The sequence below is a fragment of the Drosophila tropicalis genome, unplaced genomic scaffold (genome assembly GCF_018151085.1).
Source record: "Drosophila tropicalis isolate 14030-0801.00 unplaced genomic scaffold, ASM1815108v1 contig_859, whole genome shotgun sequence".
Classification (NCBI taxonomy): domain Eukaryota; kingdom Metazoa; phylum Arthropoda; class Insecta; order Diptera; family Drosophilidae; genus Drosophila; species Drosophila tropicalis.
In genome coordinates, this window is record NW_027173353.1 from 12,089,218 (window position 1) to 12,115,791 (window position 26,574).

Genomic DNA, 26,574 nt, shown 5'->3' on the forward strand with positions numbered 1-26,574 from the left:
TGTCTCTGTGTCTGTGTGTTTGTCAATCAAAGCTCAGCTTGCAGAACTTCTTGGCAGTTGCGGGCTGTCACAGACAGCAAATGCTAAAATGACAAACGGAAACTTGGCAAACAGCAGCCCCGACAGAGCAACAATAAAACGAAAAGATTCACTTCTTCTCTCTTTTGCTCTGTACTAATTTTGCTGTTTGCTCTACTATTAGTTATTTCTTGTCCGCAACGGAACGTCCATTCTAATCAATTAGTAGTTGGCTTCGGTTAGACGCATGGATGAAAGTGCGGAGAAAGAGGCATTCTGGAGGACTCTCTAGACAACTCTTTGAAGGACAAAGCCAACAGTGACAACATTTTGTTGTCTGGTCTCTAACTGGTTTCCTGCTTTAGTCCATCTAGGCGCTATGCCTTGTTGGCCAGTGTTTCACTAAATAATTTAATGCCAGTAAGATAATAATGCTTATTAAGCAATTTTCATTAATCGTGCCGCTACTTGACGTTCATTATAATCTTCCCAAGCCCACAGCCATGATGCAGCTAGGCAGGGGCACAGCGGCAAGAGCGTAAGATACACAATAAAATGTCCAAAATTCTAGCAGCGACTGTGGCACACTCTTTAAACGATAATCGTAAACCGAAGATTCAAATGGGAAATTGTTTCCTTAGATTCACTATTTAAGAACCACTTAATAGTCACATTGATCGATGATCGATCTTCCTCTCTCCTATCATCATCAGGTCGAGGATAATCGTTATGTCTCCCATCCTGTCTGGGGTAATCTACTCTGAAGTGGCCTTGTGTTGAGATATCTGGGCAATCGATCTATTGTATGGCACTCCCACCAGCCAGTTATACCCAAATACCATTCATCCAGTTTCTGCTTTCTCTCACTCTCAGTTACCCTTTCCCTTGAGCATTTCAATCTGCAGCTTAAGAGCGCGGTGTGTGTGTGTGTGTGTGAGAGTGGGTGAGGGTGTGCGGGTCGATTGGAGGCTCTCTACTACAATATATTTGTGTTTGCATTGGTTTGGGTGTTGACTTTGACATTTGTTTTCTATGGCTTATCCTTCACAGCCAGCTTTTTCTGTTCGTTTCTTTCTTCTCTTTTTTTGTGTGTGTTTCCTTGCTGCCATCTATTTAGCCAAGTTTCGTTTTTCATTGTGTGGACTTAGTGGATGTCGCTACAATGGTTTTTAAATGGTCGCTCATTCTTCGTTTCGACCCCCTCGGGGACGGGACACGATGGGATGATTCTACTCCGATTTCATGGCTGCCTACTTTACGACCAATAAAATCACAACGCTCGAGGCCAAAATTCCCTCCTTAGTGGCCCATCCTTAGCCAGTTGAAATCTTTAGCAGTTGGCACAAGTACAGAAGCAATTCACTGGCTTATTTATCTGTGCGACTTGAAATTGAAAAGCTGCCTCTGTGCGTGAAGAGAGCGAAAATTAAATATATATACACAATATATGTATGTATGCACATAAATACATAGAGCAAGGCATAAAAAGATGGGCGGGTGGGAGTCAAGTGGCGTGCCTTTTATGCTTGGATTTTATTTGCTAGCTATTGATTGTACGCAAATTGGAACGGAAACCCATTTAAAAAGTTCAAGTGTGTCATTGGCAAACGATGCATTGATCTGAGCACTGTCAATGATGATGTTGCATTATTCGCATCAAAAAATTAAATATATATGTATGTACCTATATATGTATGTACATAAATATACTCTTAAACCGACGTTAAGCGAGCTGCACAATTTACGAGTGTGAGAAAAGCCAATTTCCTCTGACACTCGAATGTTTGTGTTTGCCTCTTTCCTATGGCCACTTTTGACGAGTTTAATTTGCCAGTCAAGCATCTTGTCAACACAAATGAATTTGCATAAAGAAAAACCAAAACAAAATACATTTTATAATTAAATGAAAATGGTTTTTTCGTCTGCCAATAAAAAATAAACTAACAACAAAGATCAGGCGAATTGACTTTCAGTTTTCATACCCTTTCGAAGAGTATTCTGAAAAGGCTGACAACATTACCAGCAGCAATATTTTTATGTTGCTTAGTAAAGAGGTCTTCTATAACCAAATAGTCCAAGCAATTTGGTTATCATCATACCTTAAAAACTGCATGAATTTTCCATGAATTTCCTCAAGTTGTATCTCATCCTTATTGCTATGGCATATGATTGATGAAAACGTAGAGTACACAAAGTTTGGACATGGCTTTACTTTATGGCCTTCTGGGTCACTCTCTCTGTTTGTATTGTAATAAATGGTTTAATGAATATTCATGATATGTTTGAATAGTCAATATATTAAGCACATACATTTGTGATATCCTTTTGATGGACTGAAACAACTCTGATGCATGCGAAGTTTGGCATTTGGCAATGATAATTGCAAGTGCCATCTTCATTATCTCCTTGACGGTAATTCATCAAACGAGTTTTCCTTGATGTGCCGTGAGCCAACTCAAATATTACACATTTCCACAGAGTGAAATTAAACAAAACCAATTCACGAAGTAACAAACACACAACGAAAGACAACACTTCTGGGCTCAGGTGGATTGTAGCATTTTCCAAAAGGGGGTGTGGCAATTTGCTAAATAAACAAATAAGAGCGACACACCTGAACACCACCCGCATGGTAAACACCCATCCAACATCCCCCCGCCATCTGCTCCAACTGCCCCAGCTGGGGCACCTTACATACACGCAGGCCCAAAAAGCTCTCGAGTAAAATGAAAAGTTTTGTTTATTAAATAAAAATAAATGCAAGTTAATTAATTAAAAGTTTCAACAAGATAGAGCATGCACAAAATTAACAGCAGGCTGTCGCTCGAGTGGCAAGCATCGAGCAAGTGTGTCTCATGTGGCCAACACTTTCTATTAAAAAGTGTGTTAAGCTTAATTAGAGCCCGTGTCCAGGCCAAAAACCCAAGAGAACTTGATGCCAGCTCATCATTTTCCTCGATGCTCATCCCAGATTGTTGCTTGCTCTCTATCGTTTGTGTGTGTGTTGTTTCTTAGTCATGTGCGCCATAACTTGGCATCCATTTGCCACCAAGAACTACAATAACAGAAACGATACACGACAAGGTTAGCCAATGCCAAGAGCAAGATCTTTGGCCACTACGTCAACCACATCACAGATCAGCCAAAATATACAAAAATACTGGTTTCTCTTATTGTTCCTGCAAATGCCATCTGTATAATGTAGCCCTCCTGCCTCCTACCTTCACCATGGTATATAAATAATTTGGCTTTAAGCTGGATATAAATGTTTGAGTCACAAAATATATACCAGTCCAAAATTTGTGCAGATAAATGGTGTACACACACAAAAATACACATACATCTTAAACATACGCGCAACGCAAAATTGAATTTTTAGAGAAAAACATGATTTTCGTGGCATTAACATTGGCACTTTTTGGGGGGCGGCCTGTGCAAGGCGTTGAATGAATGACCAGCCAATGGAAAACACATTGGAACAGCTGCCTCAAGAGCAGATCGGATGAGTGTGACTGCGAGTGCGAGTGCGTGTCCGTGTGAGGTTCCATAACGATGGCTTCCGTTGTGTCTATCATCACTTGTCATAGGCCAACCTTCTGGCTCTCAATGCATTTCCGTTAAGCATGTTTGTGTAAATGTATCTGAAGTGTATGTACGATATAACCAATTACATACATTTTGCATATACAAGGTTGCCTTTGGCTTGCCACAGTTATTAGGGGGACGCGGGTTGGGGGATAGCTTTTTGCTTCTGGTTTTATCAATTTGAAAACATGTAATCTATTTATATATCGAAAAAGTGAAAGAAATTCATTTAGCCACAAAATTAATTATACGCCCACGGGTCAAAAGCAAAAGCCAAACTGGGCGGTTGCTGCCGAGTACAAAATTATAAATTTCAAATAAAAACAATAAAAAGAGTGGATGAACACGCAAAAGAGAAGCAAACAGCAACAAAAAAAAAAAAAAAGAAAAAACACAGAAAGAAAAACCGCCTCTGCGGCAATACTTTGATGAGCAAACATTCAAATATATGTACATATGTAAATATATATTCGTATTGTAGAATAAAAAGTACGTATGTATGTATATATAGAGGAATCGTCGTCAGGCATTCTCCTTCTATAATATTTATGCACACTTAAATAATATTTTATATACTATATTTAAACAAACATATATCTAGTCGCTCATGCGTCCGTATCTTATTTTTCTAATATTTTTATATTTCCTTTCAGACTTTTTTGTTGTCTCTGCAGTTTGTCAACTTGGAATAGCGCCAGGGCGTGGCATATGTTTTAGCTCATGGCTCTGAACTTCAACTTGGGACATTTGGCTTAATTAACAATCTACCATAATGCAATTTGCAATACGAGAATAAGAAAATGCTAAAACAGAATCCAACGATTCACCAAAAACGACAAAGAGAAAACACAAAAATAAATCGGTTAAACAAAAAACGAAACGAAACATACTTTAAAAGTGTCGCAAGAAAAAGTTGACAAAAATGAAAAAAGAAAAAATAAATAGTCGGTACTACAAAATCTAAAATAAAAACCCCTACGCGACTGCTCCGTCTAATTTAAGGCCAATTTGTTTCCAACAACAACAACGACAACCACTGAAAGCGGCCAAAATGCGAGCGTTGAAAGCGTGTGCGAACATGAAAATAAAACATCATCATCAGGAAATAAATTCAGAAAAAAAAATATATAAAAATATAAAAAATATACATACGAATATATAAATAAATATGTATTAGCAAAGACTGACATACACTGACTATAGATACATACATATATATGAGTAGATCTAAAGATGCCATGGCAAAAAGCAGCCAGAAAGCAGAAATAACAAATCAAAGAACCCAACGAGTTGCGACCCCCTCAATGGGTCTATACCCTAGCAGATGTCAATGGATTCTTTTAATAAGTTCTTAGTCGATCTTCAACTCGAACTTAATTCTGTCATTTTCAGACAGTAGACAATGTTGAATCATTTGTTAATGTGATGCCGAGACATTGATTTCCTTAGAGTCCCCTTTTCGACCCCAAATGTGGTTAGATCCTAAAAGTATAAGCAAAGAGTCCAGGGCAAACATCCGTTTGATGATCTTCCTAAAAATCCTTTCAAATAAAAACATAGAGAACACATTGAAAATGAAAATGAATGTACCCACTTTGCAAGTGAATATAAATGGCTTTGTGAATCTTTGCCTCAACTTTGTTGGATGAGGAGGAGGGCTAAAAAACTAAGAAGATAAGATATTTATGTATGTATGAGAATACATTTACCTATAGATTTGGCTAAAAGATAGGCGGCGTTTGAAGCCAGTGACATTCTTCAGACCAGCAGCTGTTGTCATATAAATCATTAGCATGATACAGGGTGTTGTCATTTTGTAATTTGTAATTTTGATTCCATTCATCCAAAGGAAATCAAAACAAACAACTACAAAACAACAATGCAAAGCAGTTTCCCATGACCATACAATCGAATAGAGCAACACCCTGTATTTTGGCGCGAAATAACCCAAAACACGCACACGCATCATCATCAGGCAACATTTTTGCGTCAGTAAATAAACAAATATTGACTCGAATCAATACAAATGGCCAAAAGGCAGCAGCAACAAGAACTTAATACACACTTTAGAAGAAAAAAATGATTATAATCGATAGAATTTGTATTTCTGATTTGTTTTTTCTCTTATCCATTTAGTCCTGATTGTTTTTCCATCATTTACTTTTTATAGCGCAACGAAATTGAAATTTGAATTAGTGGCAGAAGAAAAAACTAGAAGCACTAAAAATAAATGGAAGCCAAGAAATGTTAAAAATAAAACTAAAAGAGACCAATGAAATTTGGTGGCAGCAGCAGCAGGAGAATCATCTAAGCGACGTGGCCTCCACCTTCCCTTCCCCCCTCAACAGCAGAGAAGCAGCAGTAGCCGCAAAAAATGAACAAAATTAAAAAGCAGCCGCTTGAAGCTAGAAAAAAACCCAATCAACGAGCAACATATACAAAAACAGAAGCCGCACAGTGAAATAGCCCAAAAAACACCGAAATAAAAAACAACGCAGACCTAAGAAAAGAGAAACAGAACGATAAGTCCAGTCAGCGACAGCGTCGTTTGCCTCCATAGCAGCATTATTATCAACATCAGCAACAGCAGCGGCGACAACGAGGCCATCATCATCATCATCTCATCCATTGAGTGGGCGTCGTCAGGCAGGGACAGCAGTCGGAGAATCGTTGGACGTGAACAAGTCGACGGAAACGTCCACGTCGACGTCGCCGCAACACTTTTGCGAATCAATTTCCGTTGCGGTGGCCGTTTCAGTTTTGGTTTCAACGTTGTTAGCACCGAGCGTGTCGCGAATTTCTAATGGCGGTCGTTGCCGGCGGTGTGAATTAACAAATGCAACAAATCCGCGAAACTGGACAAACTTTTGTGAGAAAGCAAACAAGCAAGGCAATTGAACCGAATCAAGTGTTAAACGATCAGAGAGACAAATCATGTTGCTGGAGTTTGATCAAGGCCATGGGCCCGACTCGGCAACATTAGCAGACACTGCAGCAGCACGAACAAAACGAGGTGAACCACGAGGTGGGCTCCGTAGACACAGAACAAGCGCCACAAGGATACGTAAAAGACGCTGTTGCTGTGAACCAGTAGAGCCGGAGCAGGACCAGGAGCTGGAGACCGCGGTGGAAGGTTGTGCAAAGGGAAGAGCGCCTGCGGCTAGACTCTCAGCATACAATAAGCAATCGCTGCTCTAGCTTAGGCCTACTGGGCCTGACCGCAGCAGCAGCGGCTATGCTACACACAACGAACGCCCTGTCAGCGACAGTCGCCGATGCCATTGTCCTGCCATTGCAGGCCATTGCCACGCCCATGCCCCCCACACCGATGCACGCATTGAATGCGTCGCTGCCGCTGAATGACAGCAGTGGCAGCAGCAATAGCAGCAGCATGGCAATGGGCGAAGCCGGAGAGGATTGGTTTGATGATGTGGTTTGGGTACTCAAGGCATTCGTGATGCTGTTCATTATCATTGCCGCCATTTGCGGTAATCTTCTTGTTATTATTTCTGTGATGCGTGTTAGAAAATTAAGGTACGTATGGTTGAGACAAAACCCTTTCCGCTTATTCCCTTTCATTTGTACTCATCCATCCATTCACTCACTCACCCACCACCTACCCACCGACTTACTCACTCACTCAAACTGTAATTATCTGTGAAAAAGCAATTAGCGCTGCTTTCGCTATGTAATTCTTTTGACTCCCCCCTAGCCCAGTAATTTGCATAAAATTGTTTCAGCTCTCCCATGCTTTTGTCCTCGGGCTTTCTTGATTGCCAATTTGCAGAGTTAATTTTGTCCTTTTCCCCCCATCCCGCAAAGCACAGAACAGGAAATACACGAATAAAAAGTGAGAAGCATTTTTGCCTTCTATGCGCGATTTTTGTCAACTTTGCATAAAATTCATGCACGTCCGTTTTGCCATGCCCTCTTAAAAGATGTCTGTTGATGCTCTTCCTGTTTCATATTCGCATATTCCCATCTTACCTGCCTCGAAAGAGTTTCTTGTCCGCTTCCGGGTTCCCCCTGCTATTCCTAGTCCTAGTCGTTGAATCCTGGACTTCCATGTTATTGTATTTTATGCAGATTCTCCATTGTCCCTTATTTATTTAGCTTAGTTGCCTTTCTTGTTTATCCCCGCCCCCCTTGGCCCTCTTGCGTTTCGTTTCAACTGCACCATTTGCACATTTTTCTCTCATTCCGTTTCCGCCCTGCGCCTTCTTACACATCTCCGATATGACAGGCAACAAAGAGCAGTGCGGCGACATTCATTATTTTAATGACAAATTAACTTTTATGACTTTATTCACGAATCCAATTTGCATGCTAAGGGATACTTAATTGCCGGCACGCAGAATTTTGAGTTGAAGGGATATTGGGTTCCACTTTGTGAGTTCTGGCAAACAAAACAAAAGTCTACTAACTTTTGAGAACTTATTTTACAAACAAAATTTGTTTTTTTTTTCGAACATTTTCATTGTGTAAGATCTCAAAAAAGATTACAAGTTTTTGTTTAAATCAATTCGAATGATTTGCTCATCATAATAATAAACCAATAAACCTTCGCTTTCAAAATGTTTCATTCAAATACACACACACACACCACACAGAGAGAGGGACTGATAGACACACACACACACTTGTCAACATCTCGGAACGACCTCGTTACATGCGCTGTCAACTGTCGGGTCGGGGTCCGCTGACGTCCTTCGCTCAACGTTTCTCATATTGAAACACATTACCATAAAATATACCAACGAAAGGCAAGCACAACAACAACATCAACTTTTTAGTGATAAATGATGAGACGTCAGCTGGCTTTGGTTCATTAATATTTTTAGTTATGCTTTAATAACTGGCAGGCAAATCAATTTAGCGCGTCATGAAACTGTTCACTATCTGCGCCCAGCCACTCCATTTTCACTTTACTTTTCCGCTCCACTCCTTTTAACTGAAACTCGGCGGCAACATAATCAAAAGTTAACTTTGTCCCTGCCTCATATTACAGGCATGCAATCAAAAGTTGTTGCCGCTGTCAGATCCCTCCTCCTATGCTCAACACTTGACAGCTAGAACCATCCTCCAAGATTGCGTCAGGCCATTTTAATTTTTTTTCTCCTTAAGTGCTCCACGCACATTTTTTTGCAATAAAGGGAAACTTTAAATGCTCTTGGCCAAAACTTGCGCGTGGCGAAAAAAGGCAAACAAACTTTTACCAGATAGCAGAAGAGAAATAAAAACAACTACAATATAAAAAAACAAAAAAACAGCAGAAAAACAAAAAGGGCATAATTAAGGTTGAACGTCGCTTAATTTCTCCTTTTGCTGTAGCTAATGAGCAGCATTTTATATTAGGAGAATGTACTATAAGTGACTTTCGTGAGAACAAGCATCGGCCGAGACCAAAGCTTGGAAGGAAAAATATTTAGGTACTTAGACACTAATGAGGATGCCGACGGATAATGTCTCTGACTTGGTTTTTATGTTGCCAAGGACGGGTAAAATTTAAGTGAGCAAATATTTCAACGAATCTAAAAAGCATAAAGCCTCTTTCACAATGGTCAGTTTGCTGCCTAAGCTCCGCCCCCAAACCCATGCGTCTATCTATCTATCTATATGTGTGGGTGTTTGTGTCTCTCCCTCGTTTCGCCTCTTTCTCTTCAACTTTCTATTGTTCTTTTGCCGCAAATACTCGTGGATATTACGCATACGTAGCGTAAAAACAAGGGAATGGCAAAAAAGTGACAATTAAATGCCGTTGCCTCAGCTCCGAGCACACGCGCCCATCCGGGAGCGGCACCCCACACCCCATACCCCGCCACCCGCAGAGAAAATGGAACAAAAATACAAACACAAAAACCAACAACGGCAACAGCGGCAACAACTTTGGCAATTAAGGCAGCTTATGGTTTTTATGAGAGCATAAATTTAAAATGTTCTATGCACAATAAAATTTTTTGTTTGCCAGGCGAATTTTAAATTATTTGCTAAAGATGATCCAAACCTACAAATGACTGCATATACATACTTATGTACATACCTACACACCCATATAACTGTATATGTATATGTATCGTTTTTATGTACAGCATCTAGGGGGAGAGAGAATCTCATTAACGCACTGGCAACGCTGCCATCATCGCCTTCACTTGAAGGATGCGCAAGTGCCGGGATCTGGCAAGTGTTTCCGCTTACTGTTAACGTGCCTTCACTTTGGTTCCCCATTCCCATCGGTGTTTCTTTCGCCTGGTCCTTAGCGCTGCTTCGCTTCGGGTAGATTATTGGCAACTGCCTTGCTAGGCTGACTAATGGCAAAACACTCGCAAAATGGCGGCGATTTGTTGCAATTAACGTTGAAAATATTAAAAGCACTTTTAGCTACTACGACGATTCCATTTCCCATAGTCATCGGAAGAGCCATTGTCTAATTGACAATGTAATTTAAAATCAATTTAAATAACAAATATGCAAAAATTGAAATTGAAAACCTTTATCCACCTGCTCAGTGCCTCCTGAGTGCTGCAAATCAGTTCACTACTCTACTCGTCGGTTCGTTAGCCAACTTTCCCTGCGGTTTTCAATTATGCCCCATGCTGGCCATTACAAAGGGGGCCATTTACGCCACAGGCGGGCCAAGCCCAACATACGAACACGACAAATGTCAACTCATACAAACATACATTCATGGAAACCTTCAGTCACACTCCCATCCACACACACACACACACACACACACACACACACACACACACACACAATGCACAATGCTAAGAAGCACTCACACACTAACAAGCATTCAAGCATCACGCATCCTTTCAGACTTTCATGCGATATATCCTGATTAGCTCGTTCGCCGTTTTGTTTGCAATTCTCTCGTTTTAATACCGATTCCACTCTGTTCTATTCTGTTCTTCTATTCTGATTTCTCTTTGCAGAGTTATAACGAATTACTTTGTAGTTTCCTTAGCCATGGCTGATATAATGGTCGCTATTATGGCCATGACATTTAACTTTAGTGTGCAAGTAACTGGGCGGTAAGTACAAAGACAAACAAAACAACAAAACTACATACACACATACATACATACATACTATATAGTACATATACATATCCCTATATACATACATACATATATACAATGGCAGCAACAACAAAAGCTGCAACAAGAAGTAAGCAAAACTACTGAGCAAAAATTACAACTGCAGCTCAATGCAAGACCAAACGAAATGCCAGTCCGAATGTCGAGAGGAGGAATGAGTGGGATGGGCATAAGAGTCGGTTGGTTGGTTAGTTGGTTAGTTGGGTAGATGGGACAGCGGTGGCAGCGGTGCGGCCGGTAGCTGCAAAATAAACAACCCAAAAACAAAAAACCCTGAAAAATGAAAGCAACGTTTATTTATGCCCCAGTGAGACCATGATGCCCCCTCCCTGTCTCTGCTTTCGCCTGTGTGTGTGTGTGTGTGTGTGTGTGTGTGATGCAAATGTGGCAAGTCAGCATCCTTTCTGTGCTCATGTGCGTGCATTTGTGCTCAAGTATTAAAACTAAAACAATCTGGCATGGTTAATATCCCACTCTCCGAATCTCTGATACCCTAACCACATTTTAAAAATGTCCGCTGAATTGAACTTAAAAAGCGAAATGACAGTTTTCTTAATCTTCTGGTATTCTTTCTGAATCACAAGAAAACAGAAAGCAATTTTAGCCAACTGAAAGTCTAAATATTTTAGTTCTAGACAACAATGTCATAATATCTCATTTGTCGATTTACTAGTTTAGTTACTTCTGTAGATTACGAATTTCCTTTAAAGTTAAGAATCGAATTTGTAGACTCTATTTTATTCAGGAAGAAATGTCTGACGTTCAATACTTCCAACTTAAAACTGTATTTAAGTCTGTAAAGCTTAAATAAACAATTACAAACAAAAACTTCTAAATCTTAAAAGATATTTCTATAAAAAAAGAGGTTCGTGAAAAAACAATATTTAATTGATTTTGTGTTCTCTGAGATTTGAATTACCAACTTTTAATAAGGAAAAAAAGGTTTTGATTTGAATAATTAGATATTGCCAAACTTAATATATTCAAAATTTAATTTTCTAACCGTCTATGTGCACCAACACAGCTGTAAATGAAAGCATACATAAAATAATAGAGAATAAATAATTAAAGGAGGAACTTTGCTTTAAACCGTAATTTTTGTCCAGACCTTTCGGATTGCCAGAGACTTTCCACTACCCAAAGGAGTGAAACAACAAACAGAATATATAGTATTCAGAATATAGGTCAAGGATCCGACTTTTGAGTCAAACGATACCAGAGACCGAAAATTATTGTTATTTCTAATAGACCATCTTGGTATTAAACGTATCAGTAAAGAATTTATTTTAAACTATCTATTTAAAAACGAAGATGATTTAAACTTTTTTATTTTTAAAAACATTTAATACTAAATATTCACTAGTCACTCTTCCCCAAACGTGAATTTTTATCTTGTTGACATTTTAAGTCCAGTTACCAACAAGTTTTCTTTAGATACTCTATCTTCATAGTGTGTATGCATTTGCCACCCACAGGGCAGATACATTCGGAAAACTATTCTAAGGAATGTTCTAACCCATCATGATGTGACATGGTCACATCCTTCACACAAATGTCTGCGTGGATGCATTTGTGTGAGTACGTAATGCGATTCGCGAATATGATGCCAAGTGCAGCTGGCTCAACTTAGTTAATTATGCATGGACGCCGCTGCTTAAAGGGCTCGCTTTAAGCTCGACTTCAGTGTGGAGATCAGAGCAAATGTTGGCAGTGCCATTGCCGACAGTGTCTGGGCATAATGTGCACACTTTCAGCCGCAGCTGGGCCCAAGCCAGGAAAACTTCAGTCGGGCCACTTGGCCACGGTGGCGGCAACGTATAAATTGGCATTGGCCGCAGTTGTCGTCCCCATCGTCTTCAGCACCGTGCCTATTGCCACCCACTTGGTATTCATTAGCAATTTCACCTTCACAGTTGCCAGTTGCATAATTGACGCTGTTTGGCCCGGGGCATCGTCGACATTTTCATCGTAGCGCTTGTTACATGGCCCAGCTTAAGCGTCAATTCATGACGGTGCATTCAAAAAAGAACAAAAAGTAAAAAAAAAAACAAATTCGAAAAAAACAGGATCAAGTGGCTGGCAAGAAGTGCAGAGCAGACGCGAATAAAGTGCGCCTACTACCTGCGAGCTGCTGCCGGCCTCCTTTTGCACAGTTTGTCAATAGTCGAAAAGTTTTTGATACTGATGTGAAACTGGTCGCTCGATATTAAATTTCCAGTGCCTATCACGACAGCCACTGGCAACGGCGAGGCAAGTTTTAATGAGTTTCTTATGCAGTTGCTGGTGCAGGAGCTGGTGTGATGTTGGTTTTGGTAGCCCACTTTCAGCGCTCATTGCACTTAAGCTTTTAATTTGACTCGCCCTCTCCCCTCTCTTGGTTGCTCTTAATTGGGAGGAGGCCTCTTCGAAAGAAAGTCTCTATCTTTCAAGGCCAATGTCACCTGATTTTTGTAATCGATAAACACTAAAAGGCATTGCCAAAGAGTAATACTTTGCATAGCATACTATTTGGGGCAATGCTAATGGACAAGAAGATAGGTCTTATGACATTTAGATTACCTGTTATAGATTTGCATATTTAATTTTATTGTACTTTCAGATGGAATTTCAGCCCGTTTCTCTGCGATTTGTGGAACAGTTTGGATGTGTACTTTTCAACAGCTAGCATTTTGCATTTATGTTGCATATCCGTCGATAGGTAAGCACTCGGATACACTTTAAACCGCAATAAGGCATCAGCAGCCGTTCATCATGATTTCGAATATATTTTTTAGATACTATGCTATTGTTAAGCCGCTCAAGTATCCGATTAGCATGACAAAACGCGTGGTTGGCATTATGCTGCTGAACACGTGGATATCGCCGGCATTGCTCTCGTTCCTGCCCATTTTCATTGGCTGGTATACGACCGATGAGCACAAGATATTTGTCAAGGAAAATCCGGAGCAGTGCTCGTTTGTCGTGAACAAGTACTATGCGATAATATCGAGCTCAATCTCATTTTGGATACCGTGCACCATCATGATATTCACATATTTCGCGATTTTCCGTGAGGCCAATCGGCAGGAAAAGCAGCTGATGATGCGACACGGCAACGCCATGCTCATGCACCGCCCATCTATGCAGCCGTCAGGTGAGACCCTGCCAAAACGTTGCCCTTAACCACTTAGTCCCAACTAACCCGCATTTCTCATGTTGTCATTTTGGCAGGCGAAGCTCTAAGCGGCTCGGGCTCATCGAAAACATTGACACTGCACGAGGTCGAGCAGGAGCACACACCCACAAAGGACAAGCACTTAATCAAAATGAAGCGGGAACACAAGGCTGCACGCACGCTGGGCATCATTATGGGCACCTTTATACTCTGCTGGCTGCCATTCTTCTTGTGGTGAGTGGAGGGCTTTCCCGTCTTTCCCGGCTTGCCCCCGGCCCCTGGCCCAGCTCTCGCTGACAGGGGATTTTGTGTTTGAGGGCATAATTTATCTAATGTGAAGCATGCATAATTAAATATAACTCATATATTGTGCCTTTGTTGTGTTTGTCTTTTACACCCCATAAAAACACAACACAAGTATACAAAAACCAAAAAATAACCCAAAGCCGCGAGATGCGCGAAATATTCTCATTTATGCAAAGCCAGGGCTCACTTACTCATGCATGAGAGATTTATGGACATTTGTACTGCTCTTTTCTGAAGCTCCGCTTAATCTACTTCTCCTGCTCCTCAGGTACACACTCTCAATGACTTGCGGCCCGTGTCAGGTGCCAGATATTGTGGTCTCCATACTCTTCTGGATTGGCTACTTTAACTCCACACTAAATCCCCTCATCTACGCCTACTTCAATCGCGACTTCCGAGAGGCCTTCCGCAACACACTGCTTTGTCTATTCTGTAACTGGTGGAAGGATCGGCATATGCCTCTCGACATTGACATACGCCGCTCGAGTCTCCGCTACGATCAGAGGGCCAAGAGCGTCTACTCAGAGAGCTACCTGAACTCGACCACTCCCTCGCATCGCCGTCAGTCCCAAATGGGCGACAATTTATAATACAGGGACGAGGCGCTTTTGACGCCGATTGCTCAGCAGCAGCAGCGATTAGCAGCTGGCGGGGAGATGGCCAGAACCCGACTTGAAGTGGCTAGACCAGCCCAGGTGGCCAGTGATGATGTGCAGGAGATTCAAATTGAGATACCCATGGAGTACATCAACAAATGGAATAAGAATAACAATGCAGCTTCCTCCACCGCCTCCAGTCATGTGTAAGCACTTGAATGGGGGAGAGAAATTACGTCTTATAATCCAGATGATAATGATAATCTTCGACTAACACATGAGCTCCGACTCTCCTCTACGCCTCCTTTGCCTGGGGAGGACTCTGTCTTCTAAATAATTTATTTATTCAATTGTAAATAGTTAATATTTTTGTATAAACAAAGTATAGAATTAGTTTAAGAGCAGGTTGTAAAATCATCATTTCAACTAAGTTTCTACAATTTGTTAAGCTATTTATTCAATAACAAAAAACAGAAAACAAGAACAAAGAAAAGGCAATCAACTACTGAGCTATAAATACTATGTATCGTATGTATGTATTCATAAATGTCTATATGCAAAACTGTGCCAATTAAAAAAAGAGAAACACTCACACATAAATTATCCAACCACACACACACACACACACACTCGAATGGCTAGAATCTAATAGGTCAGACTGCCATTTAACTGGTAAAAATGTGTGGGGGATGGAATAAAGTGTTATTCGACATGACAATCGTATGATATAAACAAAACAAAAAGGAAAAAAAACCAAAACCAATGCTCAAAAAATAAATTATTGAATAAATTTAACTAAGTTCTAGCAACTTTGTAGTTGAATGAATATTTCTAGCAATAAAATGAGAAGTAAAACAAAAAACAAAACAAAGGCAGTTAAAATCAAAAATAAGTGTGAAGTCTTATTAGCATAGTTCAAGTGCATCGAAAATCGATTTGACGCGAACATTTCAATACAATCTACGACTTACTCACATAACAGTGTAAGTAATAAAGTAAAGTGCGCGTTCGTTTCCGTTGCATAAAGTGTTTAACGTAATAGTAATAATAATATAAGTGAAAGAGTGAGAATAAGACGGAGAGAGTGAGTATGTGTGTTTGTGTGTGTGACAATTGCGTTGCAGTTCCTGGAATTAAGTTGACTGTGTAGCCTGTTAGGGGAAAGGCTTGAGCATTGCATACTAAGTCAGCAACTTGATTCCAGCAATTGCGGCCCAAGCTCAACGTTCAACAGTGTTCAATTCAAACAATAAACGAATCATGACTACGACTTTGAAAAGCAATGCGAATGCATTTTCTATTCGATATTTATATATATTCAAGCAAAAACCAAATAAAAGCCGTATCTATTATTTAGCCAAAACAACATGCAACTAGCAACATAGACGGTAACAGCAGCAACAATAACAACAGTAATGGCAGCAACAGCCATAAATTGTATTCATAAAGTCATAAGAAATTCAAGTAAATTGTTCCATGTTATTTATGCGCGATGCTAGTCCATAGAAAAAAAAAAAAAAAAAAAGAGGAAATAAAATAAAATATAAAAAATGATAACTAAAGAGCTTAAGCTCATTGTGTACTAAATCTACATAGATATAGAGACATATATATATAATATAGAATGTGTGTACGTATGTAAATGTTATGTATCATAGTATTTATTAAACAACTTTCCCCTAAGAACTATTGCAACAAGCAAAGAGAATAAAATAACATAATGAATGAAAACTATCTAACTATATACATACTTACAACACGAGATCGAGATAATTATTAATGAATGAAAACAAAAGAAACTCCAAAGGACTTGTTATATTTTTTTAAATAAAACCAAAAACTAACATTATGTATGACTAATGACATTTGTATGTTGTATGTGTTATGTTTAACTACTGAACTTTTCGTTACTTTATGCAAAAAAAAAAAAAAAAACGTGAAACACAAAAAAGTTGAGAAGAGAATAACTTAGAAATAAGTAGCTATATGCAAGCTGACAAGCAGATTTAGCCTCGAGTAAAATACATTAAGCCAAGAAACAAAAACCAAATACCAAAACATCAAGTAAACCCAAAATTGTGAAATGCAAATGCAAATGCAAAAGCAAATGTATGTATGTATTATGGGAAAGAAATCATAAGTCAAGTTGAAAACATGAAACCAAATTGAAAATGCAGAAAATAAACATAAAATCTATAAACATAACCGAATCTTTCGTTTCGTTTTATTTGATGGAAGTCAGTGTGGAAATGCGGTGCGAGCCAGCCAAACACCGACCCAACCCTGGGAAAGTACATTAACAGAATATTATCAGCAAGTACAAAAGTAAAGCTGATTACTGCCGGCGACAGTTGTAAACTTCTAAATAACTGCCAAGGCTTGCGAGTTGGCTGACAAATTACAAATTTTCTTCAAAAGCCCCTTGGCAACGCTGGCGAAAGGCGCTGGTACACGCGGCGTATGAGTGATTTTTATTTGGCAGATAATTTAACCGGCGTCATGGCAATGATACCAGTGGGCCACGCTCTCCTAATCTCCTCCTGAACCCCTCTCGACATCTCCATCTCCGAGTCTTCCCTTCTGCAACACTTGGCAAAAGTAATTTGTCATATTCCTGCGCCTTCCTGACCAAAGTAACTCCAACTTGACACTGGAAAAACACTTTGAATACTTTAAATAACACAACATACGGCCCCAAACCAGCTTGCTACAGCCTCCATGGCCGGGCTGCAAGAAAAGCAAAAGTTTTTGCAATTTTATAGGGCGTTATAAATTAAATTTATTTACGAAAAAGGTGACAGACTCGGCAAAGTTCCTCCGCAAAAGTCATGCCTTCTCATCCCACCCCTCCATTATTCTTAAAATTGGTATTTTTTAAAACTCATAAAGTAACATAATGTGGCCCATGTGCGATATTGCAAATGTTTGCCAAAAAAAAAAAGAAGAATATTGGTGTGTATATAAGGCACGACAGAAGTTTGAACCGAAGAGCAGATATCCTTTAAATTTGGTCGCCTATTTGGAACACAATCATCTTGTTATTATGTAAGCTATTGCACACATCAAAAGGGAAACTAAAGGTCAACCATTCAGTTGAGTTGGTACAATAAAGGTTCCAATATTATGTCTTTCTTTCTTTTGAAAATATGTTAACTAATTGAATGACTGCATACAAGTCGGTGCTGACCTCAAGAGATTTTATAGTGCCGTTACATGTCATTGCGAAATTCTTAATAACTCAATACAATTTATCATCCAATTGAAATCGAAGTCCTTCACAGTGACTTGCATTGCATCCTCCAATAGCTATTTGGTGTCCTTATTGCCTTTCATTAATGTCTTAAGCCGATTAAGAAATATACTTAATCTGATAATTTGCCAACAGATTTGTGTGTGACCTTTTGACAATTAAAATTGAATATCTCAACTATCTTAACGACAATACGGGGTGTTTGTGAGCCAAAGAATTCTTGTACTCTAATTGATTCAAGCAATTCCCACATAATTTATTTAATATCTTTCACTTGGCCAGTATTGTTAAGTCGGTCTTTGAAGTCAACTAGTAGTATGTGAACATGTCAAAACTGAAATATTGGTATCAATCTTTAATTGTATTCAATTGTCCGATAAAGTTATGAGAAGAAAGTTATTATTAAATGAATCACTGTCGTAGAATATATTATGTACCTATAGCTAAACAACAACAACAAAACCCAAGGAAAGTCGATCATAATGAATGCGCGTGTAAATCAAAATTCATTCATCAAAGTCCAAATGAAATCGTTTCGCATTTGACGTCTGCTACTTGACTCTCTTGGGGCCAACACGCTATTCTTCTCTGTCTTGCTTCCATTACGTTCCTGCTGCTTGCCAATACATAGTGGTTCATAATGTCAGGCGAGAGATCGGAGGGGTCAACGGGGGAGAGAGGGCCAGGTACAATCATCGCTCACAAGATGCCACTAATTTGGCCCTGACAAGTGACAGGCGACATGTTGGATGTTGGGTGTCAAAAGCATAAACACAATTTTAAATGCCATGGCAGTCGCAAATTTTCTTTCATTTTTTATCAAATTTTAATATTTAAATGCACAAAGAGTGTCAAATAGTCCTGTGCGCTATCACTCAGTCAGTCAGTCGTTCAGTCGTTCTATCGTTCAGTGAGGCTGTCACACACACACACACACACATCCGTACACACACTCAGCCACAGACACAACAACAATCAAGAAATAGAAATCAAATTCGGTGCCATCGTTTCTCTTCCTTTTCTTATGGAATTTTAATAACTTTGACATGCACAACAGACGACAAGCACCCCATCAGCAATCTCTTCCTCGATCCCAGTGACATGGAGCTGGAACATGTGTTGCTCTCGTCAGCTGGATCCTGTTATTATTGTAAGTTGTTTGTGTGTTTGCCCCTCCTCTTCCGTGTTGCGCGACACGAACGCGACACTAGCAGAAATAACAAATCTCTTTTAGATTTACGCACACATTTTTGGATATGGCAGCAAAATATTTTTATTACAAATGCAAATATTGACGCTGTGCACGCGGACAAGGATTCAGGTAGAGGTAGACGCCATTTTACCCAGTATGTGGCTAAGCAGATTATGCGGCAAATTCAAGTGAGAGCAGCAGTGGCACAAGTCTTGGCGCCACACACGTTGCTCTGCCATTATGGTTGATTCAAAATGTAGCAGATTTGAATTCCACAAATAATATAGTATTAGTACGAAAAACACTTTTACTCTAAATTAATTTTGAATTAAATCTTATGGCTAAGGTTAGCAAATGTCCTAAATGCTTGAATAATTGCAAGTCGTTCCTTTAAGATATGGTCTCCCAGAAAGTTTGAAAAAGTTACTACTATAAATATCAACTCTGTTTTAAACCCAAATGTTCATTTGCCCGCCTGAATCGGAGTGCGCAGAATCGCTCTTGATTTTGTGTCGGAGAATTCGCCGTGAATTTGTGTTGATTGTTGCCGCCAAAGGACTTGGCACGTTGCCCACAATTCAGTTAGTGGCCAGTATTGAAGCGAAGCGCACGCACCACAGCACCGAAGTGCTATAGCCCAACTGCGATTGCCATACGCAACGTAGGGCCGTAGAAAAAACAATTGAGACCTCTGACCGACCATCGACCACCAACCTCCGTTCAAAGAAAGACCGTCCTACCTGGCCACCGTTCGTCCCCCACACATGTCACACATGTCCATAGCAAAACACTAAAAAAGTAACTGAATCCAAAGTGGCTATGGCAGCTGTTGGCGACGGTCAGCGTTTTGGTGTTCGCGCTCGCGACATTGGCGTCTGACTCAAGTGCCACTCGACCAGCTCGAACAGCCGGCTGTTTTATTGGTGCTGGGTCCTGGTCTTGGTCCTGGTTCTGATACTTATTCTGGTGCACATGTGCGTGTTTCGATTTTCGCCCGCCACTCGTAAAAATAACGTACAAAATAACCAAAACCCGATACAAAAGTCTAACTACGTGAGTTGTGTCAGTGTCTTTTTATATCAGTGAATGTGTCTGTGTCTGTATTTGTATCTAAATCTGTGGGGTTGTGCAATTTACTCTTGTTCTGTATGTGTGTGCTGGGCCTCTTGTACGTGTTTACGTTTCTTGGTCTCGGTCTTGGTCTTGGTCTTGAAAAACGTGCGGCCAGTCCTTGTGAAAATCAAAAGAGAAATACCATTTTTATAAATCGATTTCGCTCATTTTGGACAGCAATAAAAATAGCTCTACTACATACATTCGGGGTAATGACAAATTAAATTGTTGAAACAACAATAGCGATAGCAAACACAACAACAAATACAACAAAAAGGCATTAAAAAATTACGAAGCGCGCGTGCAAGAAGTTTACGAAGCTGTTATCAACCAAAACAGCAACAAGAACAACAACTGAAACACATCGACAACAATAAACTGCGATAAAAGCAACAAACAAACGAAAAGTTTCCTTTTTGGATATTTCTGTGTATATGTTGTTGCTTTTTTTTTGTCGTGTTATTCCGTTGGTATTACCAGCACGCCGCAGCCGCAGCCTACGACTAAAAGTTGCTCCCCCAACGACCCCATCAAGCTGCAAAACGCAAATGAAGAACGACAATGACGGCGTCGAGGTCCTCCAGCACTCCACCATACTCAACCGTACTCCATGCCATACCGATTCCTGCCGCGGACGCATAGCGCGTGTTGAGCAAGTAAGCAAACAATAAAAACGAAACTTTCTTCCTTCTACCAGCTCCAGCGCCATTTGGTGTTGCCTGCTTTCAGGCGCAGCACGAAACTCGCACCAAAAAAAAAAAAAAACGAGAGAATGAAACAAAAAACTCAAGTTAAGCACCATTTTTAGCGGTTACGTAAATTGGAATTGCTGTCTGTCTGTCCTGTACACGGTGAGCAGAGGTCAGCGGTCGTCAGTCAGATAGAATACCTCTGACCCCCCTCCTCCACCCGTCCTCAGCCCATCTACAATGTTGCTGCTGCTGTCACACTGTGTTGCCCGTGTTGTGCTTTAACAAAGTTAAAATTGTTAGTTGTCTGACATTTTTAATACGCCGCCAACATTAACTAAGTAGGCCAGATTGTCGCGCACACTGTCGGCATTCTAATGATACATAAAATCAGATGGTGTACATACCTGTACAGTGGTAATTCACTATGTGTGACAATATTTGTGTTTTTAGGGATATTCCCTTAGTCTTCTTTAAAGATTTCAATACTATGGCGAGCTTTGGTTCAAAGACTTGTGCTGGGTCATGCTGGCATTTGCCATTTGCCACTTGATTCGCTACATTGAGCCTGCACCTCCACCAAGTTGGCCCCAAGTGGGTCGGCAGCTTCTTCTGCTGTTGCTGCTGCTGCTGCTGCACTTCTCACCTTTTTGCCGTTTCGTTGCCATTTCGCCTCTTTGCATTTTTATACGAGCTTTTCAAGTCTATCGATTTTCTTAAGCCAGGTCGTTTGCACCTGCACTTAATTGAAAATTTCGCTTCTATACGAATCAAATTTAGCAAACACAAAAAAACACCAACCCAAAACTAAACACGCCCACCTGCTTAGCATTCAAATTGAGTCTGTTCCAAGTAATACAGAGAAACTTTTACCAGCATAAACTCGAAAACTAAAATGGACAACATCCTTTCAAACATATGCAAATACACATACCACAGGCAGTCAGACGGATAGACGGACAACCGGACAGGCGGACAGCCAGACTGACGGTCGGCAGACAGCCACACAGATTGTCATACACAAATTGAAACTTTTCACGTTACGCTCGAAAAAGTTTCAACTCAACTAATACAGAGTTGCGTTTGGGATTTTTGCCGTTGTCTATGTTTTATTTGCTGTAAAGTTTCGAATGGTTTCAAATTTACTAAATTTGTTGAGATTTTTGAACGCACCGTTACCCCCTCCCCCCATGCCCAGACTGTAGAGACTCTCAATCACGATATGTATAGATGTGTGTACATACATATATGCATTATCCATCGACATCGACTAATACTCTTAAAGCTTTAGCAATATTTACGCATAAATGTTTTAAATGTAAACGGCGTCTTTTATTCTTGCAATATTTCATCGTCTACCCCCCTCCAAGGCAGCTTCTCAAATGTCTTTCGATAAATGGCTGGATAAATGATAAATAGAATAAATGCCTTTAGACATTTTTGTTTGCCACTCCGAGATGGCAAGGCTGAGACACTGAGAACGGGGCCAGGGGCTGATGATGGGGCGTGGCGTCAGTCCTTGTTGTTATTCTGATTGTCGTCTCTGGTTTGGATTTAGCTGTAAGCTAATCAAATTCATGGCTGGCATAATGATGATTCCTTTCGTTTTTGTTTGAAAAATGTTGCCTCGTCTTGGATTTCTGTTCCTATTTGAGGGAATGTGTGTGTGTGTGTGTGTGTGTGATTGAAATTTTAATCAATGAAAAATGGCATATGCAAAGCCTGAGTTTGCTGTATACAATCTTTGATTATCATCCGCAAAATCATTATAGATAGGTATTATATCAATAAATTTAGATTCATAGAGTCCACAAGATGATTGTCTCTAAAATTAGCAAAAAGAAACTCTTAACTGTTCATTGAATGTATATCTGTATATTTCCGACTTCTCACACTCTTTTAATCGATTGACACGTTTAAATGACTGTTCCATATCCTTTCCTTTAAATTTCCCATTCACCTAATGCAAAAAGAAAACCACAAATTCTTGTTACACACAGCACATGAAAATCAAGCGCTGTGAGGAAACAACAGGAACTTAATTTCCAGACTATTTTTTTGTTTTGTGTTTTTTTGTTCCCTGCAATCAGCTATGCAAACAAAAACGAATTTGGGAAACATTCTTAAGAAAGCATTTAAATCAGTTTTACATTTTCCGTAGGCACTCAACTGGAAGTGGAAATGGAAATGGAAATTCCTTTTGCTCCATTTTGCCTTTTTGCATTTTATTAGCTTCTAAATACCATGATGATTTTTGCCTTTGCCCTTGAATGAAATAGCCATAGAGTAGATACAGTGGCAAATTAATAATATTAGTGTTAAGAATTGTAAGAGCTTAACGGGGTGGAGTTGGACGAAGAGGGGGTAGAAAAGAGGCTTAACGGTTTTCTCATTAAAACAACTTCCGCCGCCAAAAGCCACTAAGATGGAGCCAACGCCAGAAAAGTGTTTGTGTCATTAAGTGGAGCTGAGAGGACTGAGACATCTGCCTTTGTGTGGCTATATGTGTGTGTGTGTGTGTGTGTGCCTGTGTTTATGTGTGTGTCTTGGCTGATTGCTATTCTTACTACGAATTGTTATACTGGCGTTTAGCAGTTATTGTTTGTATTCTTCAAGCTCTCTGGGTCTATTGCAGAAGCGGGGCTGGTCGAAAAATGTCAAACTGGAAAATTGTAATGGCAATTTCACTTTTCATTTATATTTACGCTTTGCAGAGAAAGAAAAAGGAAAGAATCTTAGTCTGGATATAGATCCTTAGGGCAACCCTCGTTCATTCATACGTATGTTAGCAGAAGTATCCTTCATTGCTTCTGTTTGCTTTGCACTCGGCTCATTCTTCTTTGCATTTTCGTTTGCGTTTGCTTTGCTTTACCGTGCTTTCCTTTCTCTTTTCTCTCTCTCTCTCTTTCTCTCCCTCTCTCTCTCTCGCTCTCTTTGCAACTTTAGAGACCATTGAGAAAGGCTTTTGTGTGATAGTTAGAGGTTCGTACTACACTAGCTCTCCTTTACCCTGAAAACACTCGCACTCTCTCTCTCTCTCTCTCTTCCTCTCAGTCTCTCGAAACACTTTTTCTTTTTTTTTTTTTGGATTCAACTTTCGTTTTTGTGTTATGTCAGGCATGTGTAAGCGAGGACTCCGATGTTTGCCTTTGTCCTTTCGTTTGGCCCATGGGCCCATGGCCCATGTCGGCCTAGGCCATTGTCTCACTAAGCATTTTTCCCTTCTATTTTTTGGCGGCGGACTGCCAACAGCAGCAGGAGCAGCAGCAGCGGCAGTAATAGGAGCGGAACAGAACCCACACACATGTATTATTTATGCCATTATCGATTTTGTGTATAGGTTTCAATAGAGTTTCAGGTCTACATTAACCTGCCAAATTGAAATCATTGTTCAATTTACAACCAGCCTGATGAGCTCCTCAACTTTTCCTTTGAACAAACGCCAAAGAATAAATATACACTTTCTCTTCACTTATTTTGTTTCAATTTACATTTTCAAGCACGCGGTGCAAGGAACTTCCCGTAGAACCCTGAGTTATCGTGGTCCTGGGTTTCGTGGATATCTTAACAATTTCGCATCCTACTCTCTGAAATATTTAAGAAAGACACAGAGGGAAACAAAGAGAGTGTGATGGGGAGTAAGGAGGGGGAGAAAGATTAAATGATTGTATTGCCCGATATGCTTCTTTTGCCAAGGATGTAACCGTAGAAGTTTGTCCCACAAAAAGTTGCCGCAATGTGGTCAAACATTGGCGACTTTTTGCCTTATTTTAATATTCGACTTTTTAACAAAGTTAACGAAATGTTTTGGAATTGAATTTAGTAAAAGGACAAAATCATAAATGGTCAGTGGAGCACTAAAGAGCAAGAGAAAGTGCTCCGCCTAAGTACACAAAACTTTATTTACCGAGCTAACGCCTAAATTAAATTTTAAGCTGTTGATTTGCATTTTCAGCCTTTTTGGGGCACCCCCAGCCGCCCTCCAGCTGTTGATGCGCTGTTTATTGAACCCTGATTAGATTTAACAGCGGAGGGCCAAAAGAATCAACATTGAAATCACAATCAGGCGCAGGCTCATTAGACGAGGTTATTTACTTAAAGGGACCAAGTGAGGCAGCCAGTGAAAATGGCTTCTAATTAAGGAGCTCTTGCACACACAAACACACACATAGGCAGAAAGACAGATTCATAAAAAAGGTTAAAGTTATTCAAAGAGAGCGAAGGAGAAAGTTAAAAATGAGTTGCTGGCCCTGCCTTTCACATACTTGTTACATTTTTTCCTCTTTGGTTGTTATTTTTTTTTTTCCCTGAGCCTTTTTAATGAAATTACGCGTAGGCGGGCGTCACTTCTCGGGAGCTGCCTCTGCCACATCAGTCAGTGTGAGAGACGGGTCGCTGGGCCGTGACGTAGGGGTCGAGGCCTGACACAAAATGAAATTAGCCGCGTTCAACAAAACCAAAATCAAATTTTGTACTACAAAGAAGATGAAAAATACGATACACACATATACTTATACATATACATACACATAGACAGATCCAAATAGGCAAGTGAGAGTGAGAGTAAGAATGAAAATCGGAATGGGAATAGGAGTGGGGGGCTACCTAATTTACGCGACGAAGTAATTTCAAATGAACGACAATGACGACGAAGACGACGAAGAAGACGTTGGGAAAACCAATTTGCAAACAAGTCAACAATGGCTGGAATGGCGAAAAGTGCTCCGCGTAGGCAATAAGCCAAAGTGCAGCTAGCTACCGCTTCGCGAGATATGCAAAGTGACTACTGAATGACTTAGATGCCAGCATATAGTATATGTATACTCTCTGGGTTGTTTACTAAAAAGGCTTTCTTGACGGGTAAATAAGCGGCACCATGTAATGGAGCAAGTATTGATTGCAGCCCACAGAGTGTCCTCATTCCATGTTCAGTCAGATGCAGAAACCATTTCAAATCCTGTCGAATCAATAAGAAATTATGCAACTGTAACTTGGGCGCTGATTATCTAGCGGCTAACAAAATTTTTCATTTGAGCGTAACTAAGTCAACTTGGAGAGAAAAAACAGTGAACATAGAAATAGGAATGAATATGTTATACCCCTTATTGGATTCGATTTTGTTCGACTCCATTCTTATTCTTAGGCAACATTCCAAATGGCTCTTCAGCCCCAACTACGTTTACACCCACGCATGCCTTCCGAGTGCGCGAATTTGTCGACAAGAAGACTATAAAAACTGTTTGCTTTAGCAACACGACACAAGACACAAATATTCCTAAGATTACTTCACATGACAGAACACATGGGGGAACATGCATGAAGCGTCACTCTAAGCGCTGCCCGAGAGTAAACTCAAAATGAAATCCTTCCCGCACTTACATTGCACCCACCTTCGGGTTTGCTTCTTCCGCCCAGTGTGCGGTTGTTACTGCCGCAATTGTTTGCGCAAATCGTTAAAACGTTAATCAAACAGTAAAGAGCGCAAATGACGCGCCTGCGGCTGCTGTGGCTGATGTTCCTCATACCTCATACACGGCTTCAAACAAAGCGCACGGCTGCCAACAACGCTTC

At 40.2% G+C, this 26,574-nt stretch overlaps 2 protein-coding genes across 2 annotated transcripts in view; both read left to right on the forward strand.

The window, feature by feature from the left end:
* Positions 1-16,969, forward strand: part of Octbeta2R (Octopamine beta2 receptor) — a 44,108-nt gene extending 27,139 nt beyond the window's left edge. The window contains exons 2-7 of the mRNA XM_068296987.1: positions 5,774-7,137; positions 10,539-10,637; positions 13,303-13,401; positions 13,478-13,836; positions 13,914-14,091; positions 14,432-16,969. Coding sequence (XP_068153088.1) covers positions 6,839-7,137; positions 10,539-10,637; positions 13,303-13,401; positions 13,478-13,836; positions 13,914-14,091; positions 14,432-14,753 — 1,356 coding nt within the window. The 5' untranslated portion in view covers positions 5,774-6,838 and the 3' untranslated portion in view covers positions 14,754-16,969. The remainder of the gene's footprint in view (positions 1-5,773; positions 7,138-10,538; positions 10,638-13,302; positions 13,402-13,477; positions 13,837-13,913; positions 14,092-14,431) is intronic.
* A 2,845-nt stretch (positions 16,970-19,814) lies between these two features.
* Positions 19,815-26,574, forward strand: part of LOC137582574 (octopamine receptor beta-3R-like) — a 35,593-nt gene continuing 28,833 nt past the window's right edge. The window contains 2 exon segments of the mRNA XM_068297167.1: positions 19,815-19,862; positions 20,492-20,970. The gene's annotated coding sequence lies outside the window, so the exon portion shown is untranslated.